Below are 21,953 nucleotides of genomic sequence, written 5' to 3'. Positions count from 1 at the left end.
GGAGCGAAACCTGCCATCGGGTGTGTTTAGGATCCTCGGTTCCTCCCGGTTTACAGGCTAAGGAGGAGGTCAAAGTCCCTCCCAATCTGACGGCAGTGCCGGTTGAGTACCACGATCTTGCACTCACCCTTCCCCCGCACCGTCCATACGATTGTGCCATTGATTTGGTTCCAGGCGCTGAGTTCCCGTCCAGCAGGCTGTACAACCTCTCACGACCTGAGCGCGAATCAATGGAGACCTACATCCGGGACTCATTAGCTATCGGGCTGATCCGGAACTCCACCTCCCCGATGGGGGCAGGTTTCTTTTTTGTGGGCAAGAAAGATGGCGGACTCCATCCATGCATTGATTACAGGGGGCTGAATGAGATTACGGTTCGCAATCGATACCCGTTGCCATTGTTGGATTCCGTGTTCACCCCCCTGCATGGAGCCAAAATCTTTACTAAGCTGGATCTTAGAAATGCGTATCACCTGGTTCGGATCCGGAAGGGAGACGAATGGAAGACGGCATTTAACACCCCGTTAGGTCACTTTGAGTACCCGGTCATGCCGTTCGGCCTCACCAACGCCCCCGCGACGTTCCAAGCCTTGGTTAACGACGTCTTGCGGGACTTCCTGCACCGATTCGTCTTCGTATATCTGGACGATATTCTCATCTTTTCTCCGGATCCTGAGACCCATGTCCAGCATGTACGTCAGGTCCTGCAGCGGTTATTAGAGAACCGACTGTTTGTGAAGGGCGAGAAGTGCGAGTTTCACCGCACATCCTTGTCCTTCCTGGGGTTTATCATCTACTCTAACTCCGTCGCCCCTGATCCGGCCAAGGTTGCGGCGGTGAGAGATTGGCCCCAACCAACAAGCCGTAGGAAGCTGCAACAGTTCCTCGGCTTCGTTAATTTCTATAGGAGGTTCATTAAGGGCTACAGTCAGGTAGTTAGCCCCCTGACAGCCCTGACCTCTCCAAAAGTCCCCTTCACCTGGTCGGATCGGTGCGAAGCCGCGTTCAAGGAGTTGAAACGACGGTTCTCTACTGCACCAGTTTTGGTGCAGCCCAACCCTAGCCGCCAGTTCGTGGTTGAAGTGGACGCCTCTGACTCAGGGATAGGAGCCGTGCTGTCCCAGAGCGGAGAGACCGATAAGGTTCTTCACCCGTGTGCCTACTTTTCACGCAGGTTGACCCCGGCTGAACGGAACTATGACGTCGGCAATCGAGAACTCCTTGCGGTGAAAGAGGCTCTTGAGGAGTGGAGACACCTGTTGGAGGGAGCGTCTGTGCCGTTCACGGTTTTCACTGACCATCGGAACCTGGAGTATATCAGGACCGCCAAGCGGCTGAACCCCAGGCAAGCCCGCTGGTCACTGTTCTTCGGGCGTTTTGACTTCCGGATCACCTATCGCCCCGGGACCAAGAACCAGAGGTCGGATGCCTTGTCCCGGGTACACGAAGAGAAGGTCAAAACTGCACTGTCGGATCCACCAGAGCCCATCCTGCCGGAGTCCACTATCGTGGCCACCATCACCTGGGACGTGGAGAAGATCGTCCGGGAGGCCCTGGCACGGAGCCCGGACCCAGGTACAGGTCCGAAGAACCGTTTATACGTCCCACCAGAGGCCAGAGCTGCAGTCTTGGACTTCTGTCACAGTTCCAAGCTCTCCTGTCATCCAGGGGTGCAAAGGACCGTGGCAGTTGTCCGGCAGCGCTTCTGGTGGGCGTCTATGGAGGCCGACGTCTGGGAGTATATCCAGGCCTGCACCACCTGTGCCAGGGGCAAGGCTTACCACAGGAAGGCCCAAGGACTACTCCAACCGCTGGATTTCGTCACAGGCCTCCCGCCGTCCCAGGGCAACACCACCATCTTCACGATAGTGGACCGATTCTCCAAGGCGGCCCACTTTGTGGCCCTCCCGAAGCTCCCAACAGCCCAGGAGACAGCAGACCTCCTGGTCCACCATGTTGTCCGTCTGCATGGGATACCCACCGACATCGTCTCAGATCGCGGTCCCCAGTTCTCCTCACACGTCTGGAGGAGCTTCTGCAGGGAACTGGGGGCCACCGTGAGCCTCTCATCCGGGTACCATCCACAGACGAACGGACAGGCAGAGCGAGCCAACCAGGAACTGGAACAGACCCTCCGCTGCATCACATCCGCGCACCCGACGGCCTGGAGTAACCATCTGGCCTGGATCGAGTATGCGCATAACAGCCAGGTGTCTTCCGCCACCGGCCTCTCCCCTTTTGAGGTGTGTTTGGGGTATCAGCCCCCGTTGTTCCCCGTGGTGGAGGGAGAGGTCGGTGTGCCCTCGGTCCAGGCCCACCTGCGGAAGTGCTGTCGGGTGTGGCGCTCCGCCTGTTCTGCCTTGTTGAAGGCCCGGACGAGGGCGAAGACCCATGCAGACCGCCGGCGATCTCCGGCCCCTGCTTACCAGCCCGGGCAGGAGGTGTGGCTGTCCACGAAGGACATCCCCCTCCAAGTGGACTCCCCCAAGTTGAAGGACCGGTACATTGGACCTTTCAAGATCCTCAAAATCCTCAGTCCTGCCGCAGTGAAGCTCCGACTCCCAGCTTCACTGCGGATCCACCCGGTTTTTCATGTGTCCAGACTTAAGCCTCACCACACCTCACCCCTCTGTGCTCCCGGTCCGGCGCCGCCTCCTGCCCGGATCATTGACGGGGAGCCGGCTTGGACAGTGCGCCGTCTCCTGGACGTCCGTCGAATGGGCAGGGGGTTCCAGTATTTGGTGGACTGGGAAGGGTATGGACCCGAAGAACGCTCCTGGGTGAAGAGGAGCTTCATCCTGGACCCGGCCCTCCTGGCCGATTTCTACCGCAGACACCCGGACAAGCCTGGTCGGGCGCCAGGAGGTGCCCGTTGAGGGGGGGGGGTCCTGTTGTGTGGGCCGCCAGAAGAGGATGTACTGCTGGCCCACCACCAAAGGGCGCCCTGCCTGAAGTGCGGGCTTCAGGCACGAGAGGGCGCTGCCGCCACGGACACAGCCGGGAGTGACAGCTGTCACTCATTAATTCCTGACAGCTGTCACACATTCTTCATCATCGCACTCCATAAAGACCAGATGTCATCTCCACCTCATCGCTGAGATATCATACTTCATTAGAGGTAATATCCTCAGCCGTTTGTGTCTTTTGCAATATATCTGTATATTGTGAGTGTTTGCAGGAGTACCGGTTCCTTTTTCTGTGGAGGCTGAGTGAGTGCAGGACGGCACTCTTTTCCCCTGAGGAATCACTGCGGTACTCTGCAACATATTGAGTGAGAGGTGGAGGTGGCATTCCCACCGCTGTTGTTACTGGGTGTACACACACCCACACTTGACTGTCTTTGTTCTTCGCCAGCAGTACCAGATCCGACAGTCGGGGACGGTGATCACTTGGGAATTCGGGACTTGGCGGCTCCAGTATTCACCAGGTTCTGTGGGGGCGGAAATCGTGTGGTTCCGGCTCTTCTCAGGACAGACGTCTTCTATCCTCGAGCCTGCCCACACGTCACCTTTGTAATTTGACTGTAATTATATTCTGAGATTGTCTGTATATTCGTTGTGCACGTTTCACAACATTAAATTGTTACCTTTTGGCTCATCTATTGACCGTTCATTTGCGCCCCCTGTTGTGGGTCCGTGTCACTACACTTTCACAACATTTAGGTGTTAATGATGGCTTTCGTTTAGCTTTTCTGTATGTAAATCCCATTTCCTTTAGGCGGTTTCTTACAGTTTGGTCACAGACGTTGACTCCAGTTTCCTCTCATCCGTTCCTCATTTGTTTTGTTGTGCATTTTCGATTTTTGAGACATATTGCTTTAAGTTTTCTGTCTTGACGCTTTGATATCTTCCTTGGTCTACCAGTATGTTTGCCTTTAACAACCTTCCCATGTTGTTTGTATTTGGTCCAGAGTTTAGACACAGCTGACTGAACAACCAACATCTTTTGCAACATTGCGTGATGATTTACCCTCTTTTAAGAGTTTGATAATCCTCTCCTTTGTTTCAATTGACATCTCTCGTGTTGGAGCCATGATTCATGTCAGTCCACTTGGTGCAACAGCTCTCCAAGGTGTGATCACTCCTTTTTAGATGCAGACTAACGAGCAGATCTGATTTGATGCAGGTGTTAGTTTTGGGGATGAAAATTTACAGGGTGATTCCATAATTTATTCCTCAGAATTGAGTGAGTCCATATTTTTTTCCCTCTGCTTGGTCTAAAAAAGTAACCGTTACTGACTGCCACAATTTTTTTTCTTGATTTCTTATAGTGTTTCTTAAAGCCAGAAAGTTGCCATTTGAAATGAATTTAGTTTTGTGTCATGTCTGTGATCTGCTTTTTTTCTACAAAATTAAACAACTGAATGAACATCCTCCGAGGCCGGTGATTCCATAATTTTTGCCACGGGTTGTAATTGAAAGGAGGTGATGGTCTAGTGGTTAAGCCTTGGGCGTGACACCAGAAAATCAGTGAGGGCCCTTGGGCAAGGTCCTTAATCCCCTAGTTGCTCCCGGTATGTCATGAGAGCCTCGAATGGCAGCACCCTCACATCGGGGTGAATATAAGGCATTATTGTAAAGCGCTTTGATCGTCTGATGCAGATGGAAAAACGCTATATAAATGCAGCCCATTTACCATTTATCATTGATGTAAATAAAGTCCAAAACATATTCAGTGACAGTTTTACCATCAGAGCCTCGTTCACAAAAACCACAAAAGACTCCAAGCTGTCATTCATGTTAAAGAGGGCAATACACAGTATTAAAAACAGGGGCATGTGAACTTCTGATCACGGTCATTTGGGTAGTTTCTGTTATTATGATTTAAACGGAGTAAACACAGTTGTTTGACAATAAATGGCTTCACCCAACCACTAACCACGAGTGAAAAATGTGTTATCATTAATATTCTCTGAACAATGGCCAAAAAAAAAAAAAAAATTCTGCCAGAGTATGTAAACTTTTGAGCATAACTGTACCTTTAAATAATCAAAACATATTTGATTATTTAAATTCATTTTATTGTTTCCTCATGCCCCTGTCACATTGGCGTATTCGCAGAGCTGCTCATTGCGGCGTTGTGTTTCATTTAAATATGCGCATACTCAGCCTTTTTCAGTGTTCGTTCATATTGCAGCTGCGTGTGTTCGCATTTTAATGTGTGCACACAGTCGCATGTGCCATGCTGCACCAGTTCAGTGCTGTGGACGTGCGCTCTGTTCTCTATTGCATGGTGTGGTGCGGCTCAATTATCATTGTCATTTAACATTATTATTATTATTTTTTTGTCTTGGTGGATCACTTTCTTTGTGTCCAGATGCTGCTGAGTCTGGCTGTGGCAAAGGCTGCCCTGAACGAAACTCTGACTCAAACGCTGTGAAATCAAAATTAAAAGCAAGAAAAGCACAATAAAAAGATAAAACACAGTAGAATAAAAAGAAATTACAAAGCAAACACGAACAGATTAAATTAATGATAAGACAGTCTAAAAAAGTGGGTCTTCAGTCTTGATTTAAAAGTCTCCACCGTGTCAGACTGCCTAATAACAGCGGGTAGCTCGTTCCGATCAGGTCCGCTGATTTGATCAGACCTGATCGATCTGGTCATCTGACGATCATACATGCAGCGAGTGCGCGTTTATTTTAAAGAGTCACAGCTCTGATTAGACACAGACAGACAGACAGACAGAATGTCTTCTCTCTATCAGACTCCTTAAAATAAAAGCACTCTCCCTCGCACGCGCGCTCTCCTTCCCTCCCTCTCTCTCTGTGTCAAGACAGAGAGTGCGCGCGCGAGAGAGCGCTTTTATGAAATGACAACAGTCAGCTTTGCGACACAGTGAACAGTCCTCATATAATGAATCCAGTATGATAAAGTGAAGCAACGATCTTGCAGTATTTATAGCTCCAGAAGAACAATGGAGCCCGGCAGGACGTGTGAAATGGCGTACAGTACCGTGTTGCAGCGTGGGTGGGCTCACAATAGCGGACAGTAGCACGGCGCTGCGTGTACTCGCGTGAATCCTGTGCTGTATACCGAAGAAAATTAAACATGTTTAATTTCTTCCGTCCTACACGCGTAGCCCTCAACATACTGCTGCGTATTGAGAAAAAACACCACGTGAAGCGGGCAGAGAGCTGCTCACTGCAGCGTAGACTATACGCTGCAATGAGCAGCTCTACGAATACGCCAATGTGACGGGGCTTCAAACTTAAAATTTCTGTTGTTTCCAAATAGTATTAAGATATTTATTGTAATAAATGTCTTTATACCATTAGGAAACAACACAAGGTTTATAGTTTTGCGCAATCCCTGAATAAGAGTTCTCTGAGTGCTGTATTTTATTTATAGCCTAAAACCACTGCATTGATGTACTAATTCAAATGGTGTATTTTTTTTTTAATGAAACATGCTGACAACTTGGTAACTACTCTTCACTCAGGCAAAGATGAGTACCTTTGCTGGTCATGCAAAATCAGTAATACCATGATATAATGCTGTCACAATCCAAAAAGTACAAAATACTATGATGTTAATTTTCTGTGCTATCGCCCACCCCTAGAGTCTAGATTAAAATTCTTACCTGTACTGGAACACTGCATGTTGCTTGGAGCACGATGGATGGTCAATAGGGATATCAGCAATTCTTCGCTGACGCCCCAACAAATAGGCACTCTGTCTGTGGATGTACATGACTGGAAGTGGTTCGTCATTCTTAAAAGGGTACAGGCGCCATCTACGCTTGGGAATGCGGGCCTCAGGTGGTTCATTGTACTTTATCACCACCCCTCGGAATGTGTTTGTATCTTCAGTGAGCGTCCCTGACAGTTCAAAGTTGGGCTTTTCCTTCTCAGCTGGAGGAGCATCCCTGCTATTACTTCCTCGCTGCGGTTGTCCAAAGTTAGGCTCCTGGTTTTCTTCAAGCCGCTGGTGGTTTTCCCTACGTCGCTCATCATGTTGCCGCCTCTCATCCTGCTGTTGTTGGATGGCAAGTGTGTTCTGTTCCTGATGTCTTTCTCTGCTACGATCTCTATCCCGTAGTCTGTCTGGTTCCCTCCTGCTCAACCTTTCTGTTTGGTCTTTTCTTCTCCTGCACTCATTATCACTGGTCCGATGGTGTTCCCGCTCCTGTGAGACAAATGGAGAACACATATAGAGAAAGTCTAGTCAAGTATTAAATATACTGCTTCAGAATAACAGGCCTACAAGAGCTGGTCCAGAAGAACCGCATCAGGACCAAAATACATTTTCAAAAGAATATTACACTGACTGCATGAAGCCTGATTAACTTCTAATCCTGTTTGTTTCAACTTTTGCATCTTGTTAAGATTTTGCCCCAACATCAGGGTTCTCAAGAGGATTTTTCCACAGCATAGGGGGAACTTAGCAGGTCATAGCTACACAACAAGCATTGCAGGAGGGCCTGGGGGCATCCCCCTGCCCACAGAAAATTTCAAAATTTATAACCATTTGAACCACTATTTCCTGCATTTTGAGGGCCATGTTGTGTTGCTAACTGGGACATTAAATAACGTGTGATGCCCTTAAAAAAAAAAAAAAAAAACAGAAAAGCCCCCATGCTGTTAAATCACAGAATAGGGGACCCTAAACATGATCCAGTGCAGCACTTTTGGCACCATATTCTAATTTGTTTGGCTTTTGCATTCCAACTCCCCCAAGGACTGAACCCTGGGGGGGGTGCCCCAGGGTTCAGTCCTTGGACCATTACTGTTTCTTTTGTATATTAAAGATACATGATTGGTTTCCAAGTCCATAAGTTGTGTTTTATTGGCTGATGATACGACTGTGTTTTGTAGTGGGGATCATTTGGGACAGCTCCTGGACACGACGGAGAATTAATTACAGAAATTTAAACAATGGTTCGATTCGAACAAATTATTGCTCTATTTTGGTAAAACGAAGTGTATCATTTTTGGGAATAAGTCCAGGAACTTAAGCAGAAATGTATTATTACATGATATCAAAATTGAAACAGACACAAAATATTTGTGTTTTTATTGATGTTAAATTAAACTGGAAAACACATTAATTATGTCAAATCTAAATTATGCATAAAGCACAAGAGTTCCTCTCCCAACATTCATGAACTATTTTATATCATTCTTTACTTGTTCCATATATGACATATTGTGTTGAGGTTTGGGGGGAACACATGTAGAACTACTAATACTAATCATTTTACAAAAGAAAGCTATAAGAGTTGTCGGGAATAAACCATATCATGAGCCAACAAATTCATTATTTTCTTGTTTACAAAGTTTAAAATTCTGGGACTTGGTTGATTAAATCACAATACAAATTATGTATAAAGTTAAAAATAAACTTTTGCCTCAACATGTCCAGAATCCATTTAAAATGAGAGACTCCAGTTATAATTTGAGAAGAACATTATTATTTGAGAAATTAAAGATCCAAACTACTGTAAAAAAAAGCCACTGTGTTTCCGTTAAAGCTGTTAATATTTGGAATAATTGTCCTGATAATATTAAATTACTTGGTACCTTAGCTGGCTTTAAAAGGCTTTACAAAAATAAAATACTTACTCGTTATACAACCCCTGGCAAAAATTATGGAATCACCGGCCTCGGAGGATGTTCATTCAGTTGTTTAATTTTGTAGGAAAAAAGCAGATCACAGACATGACACAAAACTAAAGTCATTTCAAATGGCAACACTATAAGAAATCAAGAAAAAAAGATTGTGGCAGTCAGTAACGGTTACTTTTTTAGACCAAGCAGGGGAAAAAAATATGGAATCCCTCAATTCTGAGGAAAAAATTATGGAATCACCCTGTAAATTTTCATCCCCAAAACTAACACCTGCATCATATCAGATCTGCTCGTTAGTCTGCATCTAAAAAGGAGTGAACACACCTTGGAGAGCTGTTGCACCAAGTGGACTGACATGAATCATGGCTCCAACATGAGAGATGTCAATTGAAACAAAGGAGAGGATTATCAAACTCTTAGAGAGTAAATCATCACGCAATGTTGCAAAAGATGTTGGTTGTTCACAGTCAGCTGTGTCTAAACTCTGGACCAAATACAAACAACATGGGAAGGTTGTTAAAGGCAAACATACTGGTACACCAAGGAAGACATCAAAGCGTCAAGACAGAAAACTTAAAGCAATATGTCTCAAAAATCGAAAAATGTACAACAAAACAAATGAGGAACGAATGGGAGGAAACTGGAGTCAACGTCTGTGACCGAACTGTAAGAAACCGCCTAAAGGAAATGGGATTTACATACAGAAAAGCTAAACGAAAGGCATCATTAACACCTAAACAGAAAAAAACAAGGTTACAATGGGCTAAGAAAAAGCAATTATGGACTGTGGATGACTGGATGAAAATCATATTCAGTGATGAATCTCGAATCTGCATTGGGCAAGGTGATGATGCTGGAACTTTTGTTTGGTGCCTTTCCAATGAGATTTAAAAAAGATGACTGCCTGAAGAGAACATGTAAATTTCCACAGTCATTGATGATATGGGGCTGCATGTCAGGTAAAGGCACTGGGGAGATGGCTGTCATTACAACATCAATAAATGCACAAGTTTATGTTGATATTTTGGACAATTGAAAGGATGTTTGGGGATGATGAAATCATTTTTCAAGATGATAATGCATCTTGCCATAGAGCAAAAACATTCCTTGCAAAAAGACACATAGGGTCAATGTCAATGAGCAGATCTGATTTGATGCAGGTGTTAATTTGGGGGATGAAAATTTACAGGGTGATTCCATAATTTTTTCCTCAGAATTGAGTGATTCCATATTTTTTTCCTCTGCTTGGTCTAAAAAAGTAACCGTTACTGACTGCCACAATCTTTTTTTCTTGATTTCTTATAGTGTTTCTTAAAGCCAGAAAGTTGCCATTTGAAATGACTTTAGTTTTGTGTCATGTCTGTGATCTGCTTTTTTTTCCTACAAAATTAAACAACTGAATGAACATCCTCTGAGGCCGGTGATTCCATAATTTTTGCCAGGGGTTGTAGTTTGAAGAATTAGGTTTACCAATTTTGTTATTATTCTTGGGACTGTGCACTTTTGCTTATTTGGTTGTGTTTTGAAATTTTAGTGCATATTGTTTGTGCACATTTCTTTTGTATTGTTGTTATAATATATATATATATATACATATATATATACACACACACACACTTTATTTTTTATGGTATGGGGGAGGGTATTTCAGCCTTCACCCTTTCAGCCACACAGGTTCACTGTACGTTGTTCTTTTTATGAGTTTATGTTATTGTCTCTGTTGTTGTTCAACTGTGTGCTGAATAAATAAATTCATTCATTCATTTATTCAACTCTGTATTATTGCTCAAGTTGAATGGTGCATCTAAATCGCAACATTTTATTTAGCGAAAGCTCAGGTGTCATCGACCCTGCTCGTGGAAATCACCTGGCATGCATGTTTCTTTGTGTACCAGCTACAGTCATAGTTGATGAGTCAATTATGGTATTTCCTTGTTCTTGATTTCTTGAGCACTCATGACTTGGCTAACAAGAGTCATTCCCCCGGTCCCCACAAAGCAGTAATTCAAAATGTTGGGGGATCACCCAACTACACCCTGATGCTAAATATGAATGAAACTGGCCAACTGGTTCTTGAGATATCATGCTAACAATGTGACAATGACAATATCTTGAATATCTGGCTGTGACCTTGAAATTGACCCCAAGATCACCGTAATCGACTGGTGTCTGGGATCATCGAAGTACACCCTTATACTAAATATTAATTAAATTGGTCAACTCGTTCTTGAGATATCATGCTAACAAGCGAAAATAGACAGACCAACACACTGACATGGTGATCGCTATACATCCCCCCGTATATCATACCGAGGGCATAATTAGTAGCGGGTGGATCACATAGTGTTACAAACCATGTGTGACACATGATCTTTAGATGAAGAATTTCAAACAAAGCCTGTTGCCCAGCAACAGTCCACCCCCAACACACACGTTTGGTCTCACTACTAAGATGGTACGTGGACTGCATTAATATAGCACTTTCCCATCTATATCAGAAGCTGAAAGCACTTTACACCGATGCCTCACATTCACATAGACACTCACACATCAATGTCAAAATGCTGCCATACAAAGCGCTCACTACACACCAGGAGCAACATGGAGATTAAGGAGCTTGCCCAAGGTGATTTTCTGGCCAGATGGGGTTTGAACTGAGGAGCCTCTGGTCTCAAGCCCACTGCTTAACCACTAGACCATCACCTCTGTCCTACTACTTCCCCTCCTATATTCTGAAATGACTCATTTTACTCTTACAGTGCAGTATTATGTGTATGTGCAGGATATAACCCTACTCATACCTTCGGTTTCTCTTATGTAACATATCAAACTTCTTCAAAAGAATTTCCTGTTCTCTGGTTTTTGTAAAGACTGAATTGGTGTGTGCCTGAGTGATGTGATATCAATAACCCTGTCACATGCCATTTGTCAATCTTTAGGTTGCTTTCAATTCTTACACTACTGCAATCTACCTTCATTCAAATTAACAAATGAATTACCCGCTTTATTTTGTCATCAGGTCCATGACGAGGACTGCGACTTCTCTGATTTCTGGGAGATCTGCTACTTCGCCTGCTGGGAGATGCGTCTCTCCTGCCCAGTGACTGGTCCTTCGTCCTCACAGGTGATCTACATCAACACCAAAACAAGGTCTGACATTGTAAAACATAAGCTAATTTCCACTAACCATTTTAATACAAGTGCATACAACACCTGCTATAGATGTGTCTGTTTAAGGTTTGTGTACAAAACTGAAAAACCCAATTGGTCATTTTGCCTAAATGTGAGGCCACTGAAAGTATCAGGTTTCTTAAGCTGCCCAGTGGCACAGGTGGCTTGGGTACTTGCTTCCAAAGCAGAAGGGTTCTTGTTTAAGACCACCCATGCCCATTATCCATGTAATTTGGAGTAAGTTGCATCGGGCATAAAACCAACATGCCAACCAACACCAAAATAACAGGTATATCCATATCAGATCTGCAGTAGTGACACAGAGCATAAATGGAGGAGCTGAAAGAACACACACTGGAAGTATCAGGCTTCTTATAACCCCAAATCAGAAAAAGTTGGGACAGTATGGAAAATGAAGAAGGGTGAAAAACCCCATTCACACCATGTGCACGTATCCGATGTGCACGTGACCTGTCAAGAGCAGCTCCCGACGGTGTCAATTATTCTGAATTTATGAGACAACACTGCAGTCAATAACAGTGATAACATATATACAAAATCTCTAACACTATGCTTTAAGGATAGTCACTGACAAAACAAATCATGAAAACTCAACAAAAAATGTGGGTATATGAATGTGTTGAATAAAAATCATACATTTAAAATACAAATGAGATCAGAGAAACTGTAATGCTCAGAAGCAGAAACACTTAGCAGGTGAGAACACTGTGCTTTAATGAGGCTGGTATTTTCCAAAATTATTTATTTTAGATTCTAAAATATAGAGTCAAATCAGACTGCATTGTTCTGTTCAATATATTTCCAAGTATCCCTGCACAACTCTACCCTATCCTTATATTTAGAATAAATCATCCCACCCCAACTTTTTTTGGAAAGTGTTGCAGGCTTTCAATGCAGGAATGTATTTATTTTAACAAATGAAATGAAGGTGAGCAACAAAATATGAAATGTCTTGCGTTCATATTGTCTCCAATGAAACAGAAGTCCAAGAAAATGTTAGGATCATTATGGTGGTTGAACACACACATAATATATAAAATTCATCTTTCCATCTTTTGTTGCCCCGTCCCAACTTTTTTGAAATGTGTTGCAGGCATCCATTTCAAAATGAGCAAATATTTGCACAAAAACAGTAAAGTTTATCAGGTTGAACATTAAATATCTTGTCTTTGTGGTATATTCAATTGAATATAGGTTGAAGAGGATTTGCAATAGGGCTGAAACGATTAATCGAGTAATTCGAATAATTCGATTACAAAAAATGTTTGAGGCCTCGAAGCTTCATTTGAAGCTGTAGTACATATGCCAGGCCTGTATGTGGCACTGTAACGCTCCCACAAAAAAAAATGAGAAGAAGACCATAGAGCATGCCCACAACTAATGTAAGCGCTAATCAATGTAGCAGGCGATGCTACAAGTTTACAAAGCCACATGCTGAGTAAAATAAAGCCTTTTAAGAGAAAGGGTCTGTGCTGATTGTCTGAAACGGACTTATTATGCATTTAAAGTGAAGCAGTGTTTATTATATATATATATATATATACACACACATATATACACACACACACACACACACACACACACATACATATATACACACACACATACATATATACACACACACGAGGTCTGTTAGAAAACTATCCGACATTTTTATTTTTTTGCAAAAACTATATGGATTTGAATCATGTGCGCTTGCATCAGCCAAGCTTGAACCTTCGTGCGCATGCATGAGTTTTTTCACGCCTGTCGGTTGCGTCATTCGCCTGTGAGCACACTTTGGGTGAGCAGTGGTCCAGCCCCCTCGTCGGATTTTTATTGTGAGGAAAATGTCTGAACGATTTGGAGCTTTGCTGTATCAAATTTTTCCAGAAACTGTGAGAGACAGCCAGGTGGAAACCATTCGGAAGATTCAGACGGCTTTCCGGGACGATTCTATGGGGATCACACAGATTAAGGAGTGTTACAACCGGTTTAAAGACGGTGCACAATGGCGGAGGGCGCGCCGCGCTCCGAGCGGCGATTGACAGGCTGAAACGACCAGATCATTTCCAAACTGAACGCTGTGTTGATCCAGGACGTCGTCTGACTACTACAGAAATGGCAGAAGAGGTGGACATACCACTTTTTCGGCACATTCCACTGTTACAGGAGTTTTTGTCATGGAAAGAGGAACGGAGGAATTCGCCACGGAGCCGCTAATGGCGCAGGACAAAAGCAACTCCATGTTTGTCTCACAGGAATGTTGTAACATGCTCAGCTCTTGCACCATTCGGAAGATTCAGACGGCTTTCGGTGGCTTTTCAGTCGTGTGACTATCCGAGAAATTGTGGACGAGCTGGACATACCACAACATGTCCTGTGAGGCTTCATCACGGCGTTGCTTTTTGTCCCGCGCCATTAGCGGCTCCGTCCCGACGCGCAAATTCCTCCGCACGTCTTTTCATGACAAAAACTCCCGTAACAGTGGAATGTGCTGAAAAAGTGGTATGTCCACCTCTTCTGCCATTTCTGTAGTAGTCAGACGACGTCCCGGATCAACACAGCGTTCAGTTTGAAAATGATCTGGTCGTTTCAGTCTGTCGATCGCCGCTCGGAGCGCGGCGCGCCCTCCGCCATTGTGCGCCGTCTTTAAACCGGTTGTAACACTCCTTAATCTGTGTGATCCCCATAGAATCGTCCCTGAAAGCCATCTGAATCTTCCGAATGGTTTCCACCTGGCTGTCTCTCACAGTTTCTGGAAAAATTTGATACAGCAAAGCTCCAAATCGTTCAGACATTTTCCTCACAATAAAAATCCGACAAGGGGGCTGGACCACTGCTCACTCAAAGCGTGCTCACAAGCAAATGACGCAACCGACAGGTGTGAAAAAACTCACACATGCGCACGTAGGTTCAAGCTTGGCTAATGCAAGCGCACATGATTCAAATCCATATAGTTTTTGCAAAAAATAAAAAGGTCGGATAGTTTTCTAACAGACCCCATATATATATATATATATTTTTTTTTTAAACCATAGTTTGCTGCACTGGCTTCTCTCCACCTCTGCAGATGAAGCGAAAGGAAGCGCACTTTAAATTAATCATGTTTAACTATTTAAAAAAAAAAATAAAAATGCTTTTTTCAGATTTGATTAGAGTATTTATCAACAGGCAGTAGAGTTAATTTATCAGTGCAGCTGTGGTGGAAATGTTGCACTCCACAGCCGTTTTTTCAAAGGCTGTGTTATTCGCCAGGTATCCACAGAAAACAAGGAATTTGACTTGCAGAGAGTGAAATTCATGCTGAAGCTGCTAACGGTGGAGCAGGAGCAACTGTGTCTAGAAGTCTGACAGGACCTCCTGGAATGCACAAACAGCAACCCAGATTTCCTGAACACCATCATCACTGGTTGTGAAGTATAGGTTTACTGATACGACCCAGAAATCAAATTTCAGTCATCACAATAAAAACATCCAACAGCACAGCAGGCAAAGAAAGCATGGTAGGTGAGCAGCAAGGTCAATGTCACGTTGACCATCTTCTTTGACTCCCGCGGGGTGGTACACCATGAGTACGCATCACGTCAAAATATTAATAGAGTATCATCGGGAGGTCCTATGTTGCCTTCATGATGCTGTGACAATATACCTGCCGTCAATTCCGTACAGCTGATTCAGGTTGTGCTGGCCAAACACTGCTGTGATTCGTCAGGCTCCCGAGTCTCCTGACATGGCTCCATCTGATTTTTGGCTGTTCCTCATGATCAAAACAACACTAAAAGTGACTAAATTTGAGTTGCGAGAAGTCATCATGCGGAAAGCGACTGCCCAGCTGGACACCATTCCAAAAAAAGCCTTTCCACAATTTATCGGACCAATGACAGAACTGCTGGGAGAATTGTGTACAGTCCAAAGGAGACTACTTCGAGGGGGATTAGAATTTCAGACCCCCAGGTGAGTAATTGTATTTTGAGGTTGGATCAGGGCCGTGGGGCCCCAAAAACCAAATAAATTTTCTATCTAATGATACATTTTCAGCATCTCCTGGAAGATAAAGTCTCAAAAGAAGTGCATATTTAAACGATCCTAGATTCAACCTTTCATTTGAACTGTTAATGATAATGTTGAAAGAGCATAATATGAAACATAAAACATGGCATGCCAGTCTTATGTGCAAAACAATGTCAGAATAGTATCTTTGTTTCTGCAAGTTTGTATTTTTAGCAGCATTGACTTGTTTACAACACCTGTTTCTTGTTTGTCACATTCGGAATTTTCTGGGACAGCATTTGCCCAGATTTGAAACCAAAAATAGTTGCCTCTAGGGACTAGTGTCTACACATAAGTATCAATGGACCATATGCTAATTTACTAAATTCTGAAAGTTAGAAAAGGAAATCAGAAAAGCTATCTGGGACCTCAGAAAGCCCATCTACAATTATTGCTTGATCTCCAAAATCAGTCTATGCAAGCCAAATTATGTTCAGTATGAGTGTTGTCATTAGTGCCACTTCGAAAATTAAATTCATGATAAGTAATTTATCCTAAACTTATGATCTGTTGTTTTTTCAAACTTATGCAAAAACAAATCTTGAGAAAAAAAATACAGTATGCGATAGTTAATAATTATTAAGAGCCTGTTCTTTCATATTTATGAATACATTTTACCACATTGCAGTGGTTTTTTTAAATGAAAACTCAACCTATCATTCTTTTTGAGTTCTACACATGTAGTGATACCTTATTTACACCAGGATGTTAATAAAATCAATGCTGGCTATTCTCAGAATAAAATACTTATATCCACAGTTTCAAATTGCATAAGTCAAATGGTGTCCACTTTATGGTCTTCTCAAAACATTAAAATTACTGTTCTGGATGTTCAGAATGCATCTGAGCTTATCTAGAAACTGTTGGCTTCTGGGGGCCTAAAGCGACCCCCAGACCCCCGGCCTATGGGCTTCGGCCCTACGGGCCTCGCACTTTGTCCCCCCAATTTCTAGTTCTAAATTGCGCCCTTGATGAAGACTGAAAAGACTGTTAAAGCATTTCAAACACCACAGCTAAAGCTTGTAGAACTGGTGTGCCCAATCGGTCGATCGCGATCGACGGGCTGAGTTCCAGTCAATCGCATGAAAAAAAAAATTTGTCCCTGGATTCGAAAGGATTTAGTGCTGCTATAACAGACTGATGCAGAAGGTGGCAGCAATGCACCAACAAGGACGCCAGCTGCCGTTAAACGCCTGCGAAGAAGAAGGCCTCCTTCTATGGAGGATAAGAAATGAAAAATTATAATTTTCATCTTGTATTATTTTTTCATTAATTCGCATGGCGAATGAATTAATGATCCATCTGTCATATCTGCAATGTAAATGTGGCTTTACTGAAGAAAGGGAATTTGGAGCAGCATTTCAGACTATTCACAAGAAATATGATGCTAACTTCTAATGCTAACCAGGCTAAATCCCCCCTGCTCGCTCGAAAAGCCAAGGAATTGAAAAGTCGGCAAGCAGCACAATGATTCATGGTCCATAAATACGAATAGTGATGAATGTGGCGAACAAGACTGCAGTGCTCTGTTTGGGCCAGGAGTCTGAGGATGCATTTATTCTGGTCACACCTGGAGGAGACACATCTGCTGCACACAGACATTAGGTGGCTCAGCAGAGGTATGGTGGCTGCTGTATCACTGTATTATGTTACTAAGCCATATATATTGATTTATAAACACAAAGCTGTCAAACAGGGTAATAAATATAAGTGTAAAGATGCTTGAATATATCATCAGAGGAGTAAATTGATCAGTCCCCCTGGAACACCGCGCAGATCGCTGCTGCGTTCATGTACCATCGGAAATTATAGCTTGTTTGCTTGGATTATATTTTATGTGGGTGGGGGGGTCTGCTTCACTGGGCTCAGGCACCTTATATAGGCCAGAATTAATCTTTTGTGTGGATACAATTTTTTTTTTTTTTTTTAAACCAGAAATAAAACAAAAACCACACACCTGCCACAAGCAACAGCTGAGTTTGAAACAACAAAGAAGTCCTGTAATTTCTGATGGTACGTGAACGCAGCAACGTTCTGCGTGATGTTCACAAGGAGTGATCAATTTACTGCTCCAATGATACATTCAATCATCTTTACACTTATCTCTATTACCCCTTCTGACAGTTTTGTGTTATAAATCAATATATATGGCTTAGTAATGTAATACAATTGATACAGTAGCCGCCACGGCACACAAGTGGGTTTTGTTTTGTTTTTTGCACAGTCCTGTGATCTTTTTGACTCCTGCGCATCTTGCACCTTTCGGTCCAGCCCTTTTTGGAACGGTCTTCTGCCTGAAATTAATTAATTTCTGAAATGTTCAAATCATGCTGAACATGAACAGCTTTTGGATTTGAAAGCAAGTTTGAAAGCATATTATACGTGCTATCAAGCAGGTTGCAACAGTGTGACCTGCAGAACTTTCCACACATGGACACAGAACTTAAGCACCAGGACAAAGAACATGGATCCTAAGAGTCCACGTTATGATCATGTGCAGAGCATCTTGTCAGAATTTGACAGGTGCTTCACTGACTTGTTGTCAGTCACCTGTTGTCAGTTTTCTCTGTTTTCCATTTGGGGAAAATATAGATGTGGACTGTATATCACCCAAAGTGGCGTCACTCTTCAACCTGGATCCTCACACTGAAAAATGACATTGAGCTCAAATCCAGAGCAACACCTGACATGAATGTCCAAATCTGGGATCTAATGCAGACAGAGAGTGTCTGAGTGGCTGCTTACAGCTGCACTCAGCTCCTACTGCCCGGACTATGAGAGACCAGGTTGGGCACCCCTGTTGTAGAATATTTTGAAAATCATGGTAAAATATCAATAACATACCTTAAAAAGTAAAAAAAGAAAAGTCACTTATATTCTTGTGTAAATTCCTGTAAATCCATTCAAAGCCACAATGTCTTTTTTCCAATGAAATAAAGTCTGGATTAACAAAAAAAAAAAAAGTCAATGTTGTCTGAAATCCTGTTTGAACAGCAAATGGACTGCATTTATATAGCGCTTTTCCATCTGCATCAGACGCTCAAAGCACTTTACAATTATGCCTCACATTCACCCCGATGTCAGGGTGCTGCCATACAAGGCGCTCACTACACACCGGGAGCAATAGCGGATAAAAGGCCTTGCCCAAGGGCCCTTAGTGAGTTTCCAGTCAGGTGGGGATTTGAACCCATGATCTTCTGGACTCAAGCCCAACACCTTAACCACTAGACCATCACCTCCCCTAACAGCACAATGTTTATTTTCCAGAGACAAAAAAGATTCTTACCATCTTTCTTGATGGACCAGATGCAGTTTGCTTTTCCCGTTTATTTTATCACAGTTGTGTTCATGAAGATTAACTTTAAATTCAACCCAGCGCCATTTTCACAGATTCTTGTCCTTATTAAACTTTTTCCCTCTGTCCAACGTCACTCCATGACAGACATGCCACAAAATTCTTCTTTCAAAAACTTGATGGCTCGAAAAGTGTGCAATGTCCACATACTACGTTTAGCTTGAAAAACAGTGTCTTGGAGCAGGAAAACAGTGTTGCCATAGCAACCAACCAGTCCCGCTTTACGACAACTGTCGTAAAAGCCACACTTTGAGTGAAGCAGTTTTCTCCGTGAAACTCTGCGGATCCGAGGACACTGATTTGTATCTGTTATACAGATCAGTGTCCACGGATTTATAAAACTTGCACAATGTCATAAAAAAAGAATGCTTTGCAATTGGCATTTTAAAAACTCAGTGACGATTACAACGACAGAGTACAACACTACCGCCACTCCCCATGATGAAATCCACGGAATACCTTGGATCCACTGAGTTTTAACAGCCATGGGTTGGATACTTCTTGAATGCACTTTGTACTGTAGGAGCAATTTTTTTTTTAATTCCCAAACAACTGTGTCATATGACCCCTCCCCCCAAAAAAATCTGTATCAGTCAGATTATAGTCTGTAATAAGACAGTTTTGAGTTTATCAGTGCACATGCACGGAGAACTAGCCAACACTTCTGGTTCACAGGTCGGTGCATACAAACGAGCTGCTGATGGTGTTCACGCTGGTAAGACAGTGTTTTTGAAGCACCATAACAGCTTAAACAGCCAAAATAAGTTACACTGTGGACAAAAATGATATGTAAATAGTTCAAAAGTCAGTATTTTTATTTATTTTTCATGCATTTGTTCTGCCTTTATAAATATAATAGTGATAAACTGACTATTAATTATGTGATTTACTGCTTTTGATAAAGATGATGACTGTGTTTAGGATTTTATTTTGTTTATTTTTCATGCGTTTGTTAATGCAATTCGAGTGAACCGTAGCTCCCGTAACGGTTTATAAATATAATATAGAGATAAACTGAGACTACTAATTCTGTGATTTACTGCTTTTGATAAAGATGATTGCCGTGTTTGGGATTTTATTTTATTATATATATATATATATATATATATATATATATATATATATATATATATATATATATATAATTTTATTTATTTTTCGTGCATTCGTTTTGGTATGTGTAGTGTTTATGAATGCAACACGGCTTAGCTGTTGCTGTAAGTTTATAATAACAGAGATAAACTACAACAATTAATATTGCGATTTATTGCTTCAGATAAAGATGATGACAGTGTTTTGGGTTTGATTTTTTTATTCATTTATTTTTCGTTTGCTTTGTATTTGTGATCCTTGGAATAGGCGGCTTGTATGACTTGACCTTTGAACTTACCCAGCAGCCCCTGCGGCACTTGAACTCGAAACTGGCTTATTAACTGTAGATTAGATATCAGACCGTTATAATCAATAGATTCTGCGTTGTTGCAATGTAAGGTATGATATACTTCTACATGTTGAGCTCAGTCACCCAAATGGCTGTATGTGTTTATTTTCGATGTTGAGGGAAAGAGAAAAATGACACTGACCTGCTGGTTCTCCTTCTGGAGGGAGGACTGGAGGTCCCGCTGGATCTGGATCCGTGTAGTTTCTGTGGCCTAACAGGACTGACTTTCTCCTGCTTTATCTCAACTCTACTCTCCCGCTCCGGAGACTCTCTCCTTCTGTGACGCTTCTCTTTAGCCATTCTAAATTAAATATAACGACATCATTAAACATCAACCGCCATGACAAAAAGTAACATTAAGAAAGAAAGCAACAACAAGAAACTCCGACGACTTCGCAGCCACAGCATTCACCTCCACTTCCTGTGGTCCGCTGAAAAACTATCTCGACAGGAACAACTTCCCCCGCACTTTGGTTCCGCTATTATTGTCAACTGACAACCATTGACAGCCGAAAGAAAAACAAATAAATAAAACCTCAACGCGTTTAAACGCCACAGTGACAGAGATACCTGCTGGCCGGGTGTCCCCGCACTCAAAATTGTAAGTTTGTTATTCGGTAGGTTCGAATTTAAATTTTAGTTTATTTTCATAAACATGGGTCTTACCTACTCTGGCTGGGAAATTCAAACCACATTTGAATGTAGAAAACTAATTAGCAAAACTAAAAAGAAATGTTTAAATATTTCCATTTTTTCTTATTTTTTGCTTTTGCACATGTATTTTTCAACTTATTAATTTTGTTTTCTAATTGTTTTTTTAAACAATATGTACAGTATATGTTGCAGACATAAATGAGCAAAGCTCTTCAGCATTTCACCATGTCATTTAGGTCCTTCAAACTTTTTTCAGTAAATGCTTCTGGAAAGCATGAGCATGCGCATGTCTGCACAAAAGGAGGCGGGGCAAAACGTGGCCCTGGACACTGACGCCAGTTCATGTCAGTTCTTTAAAATTTGTTCAGAATCTCCCCATCAGAGTCTATATATGATGAGGATATTGAACTCCAAGCAGACTTTAGTGTTTCTCTGCCAGCATTCTGTGACTTTTAATATTTGGATTTTCTGTGTTTGTTTCCTTTATTAATGTTCAATGATGACTATAAAACATGGAAAGATTTCCCGAATTGTGTGTTTCAGTGTTAAATAACCATGAAGCCTCCTGGCCATAAAGTATTTCTTTATTTTTGTCTGTTTCAGTGCAAACACAGAAGCTGAGAAAATCCAGCAACCACTCGGACCCTTTGAACCAGTACGGAACCAAACCCAGTCCCACCGCACCCTTTTTCCTGCACCACTGCTTATTT

General features: G+C 42.6%; 1 protein-coding gene across 1 annotated transcript in view; it reads right to left on the bottom strand.

Annotated features, from left to right (window-relative positions):
• snip1 (Smad nuclear interacting protein) overlaps positions 1-21,126 on the bottom strand; it is a 29,643-nt gene extending 8,517 nt beyond the window's left edge. The window contains exons 1-4 of the mRNA XM_034174099.1: positions 21,002-21,126; positions 20,732-20,890; positions 11,569-11,698; positions 6,583-7,127 (exon numbers count right to left, since the gene is read on the bottom strand). Of these exons, the coding sequence (XP_034029990.1) occupies positions 6,583-7,127; positions 11,569-11,698; positions 20,732-20,889 (833 nt within the window). The 5' untranslated portion in view covers position 20,890; positions 21,002-21,126. The remainder of the gene's footprint in view (positions 1-6,582; positions 7,128-11,568; positions 11,699-20,731; positions 20,891-21,001) is intronic.
• Positions 21,127-21,953: the final 827 nt, after the last annotated feature.

Source organism: Thalassophryne amazonica, chromosome 7, assembly GCF_902500255.1.
Source record: "Thalassophryne amazonica chromosome 7, fThaAma1.1, whole genome shotgun sequence".
Classification (NCBI taxonomy): domain Eukaryota; kingdom Metazoa; phylum Chordata; class Actinopteri; order Batrachoidiformes; family Batrachoididae; genus Thalassophryne; species Thalassophryne amazonica.
Note: the sequence above shows the minus strand (reverse complement) of the source record. Positions and strands in the feature narration are given on the sequence as shown.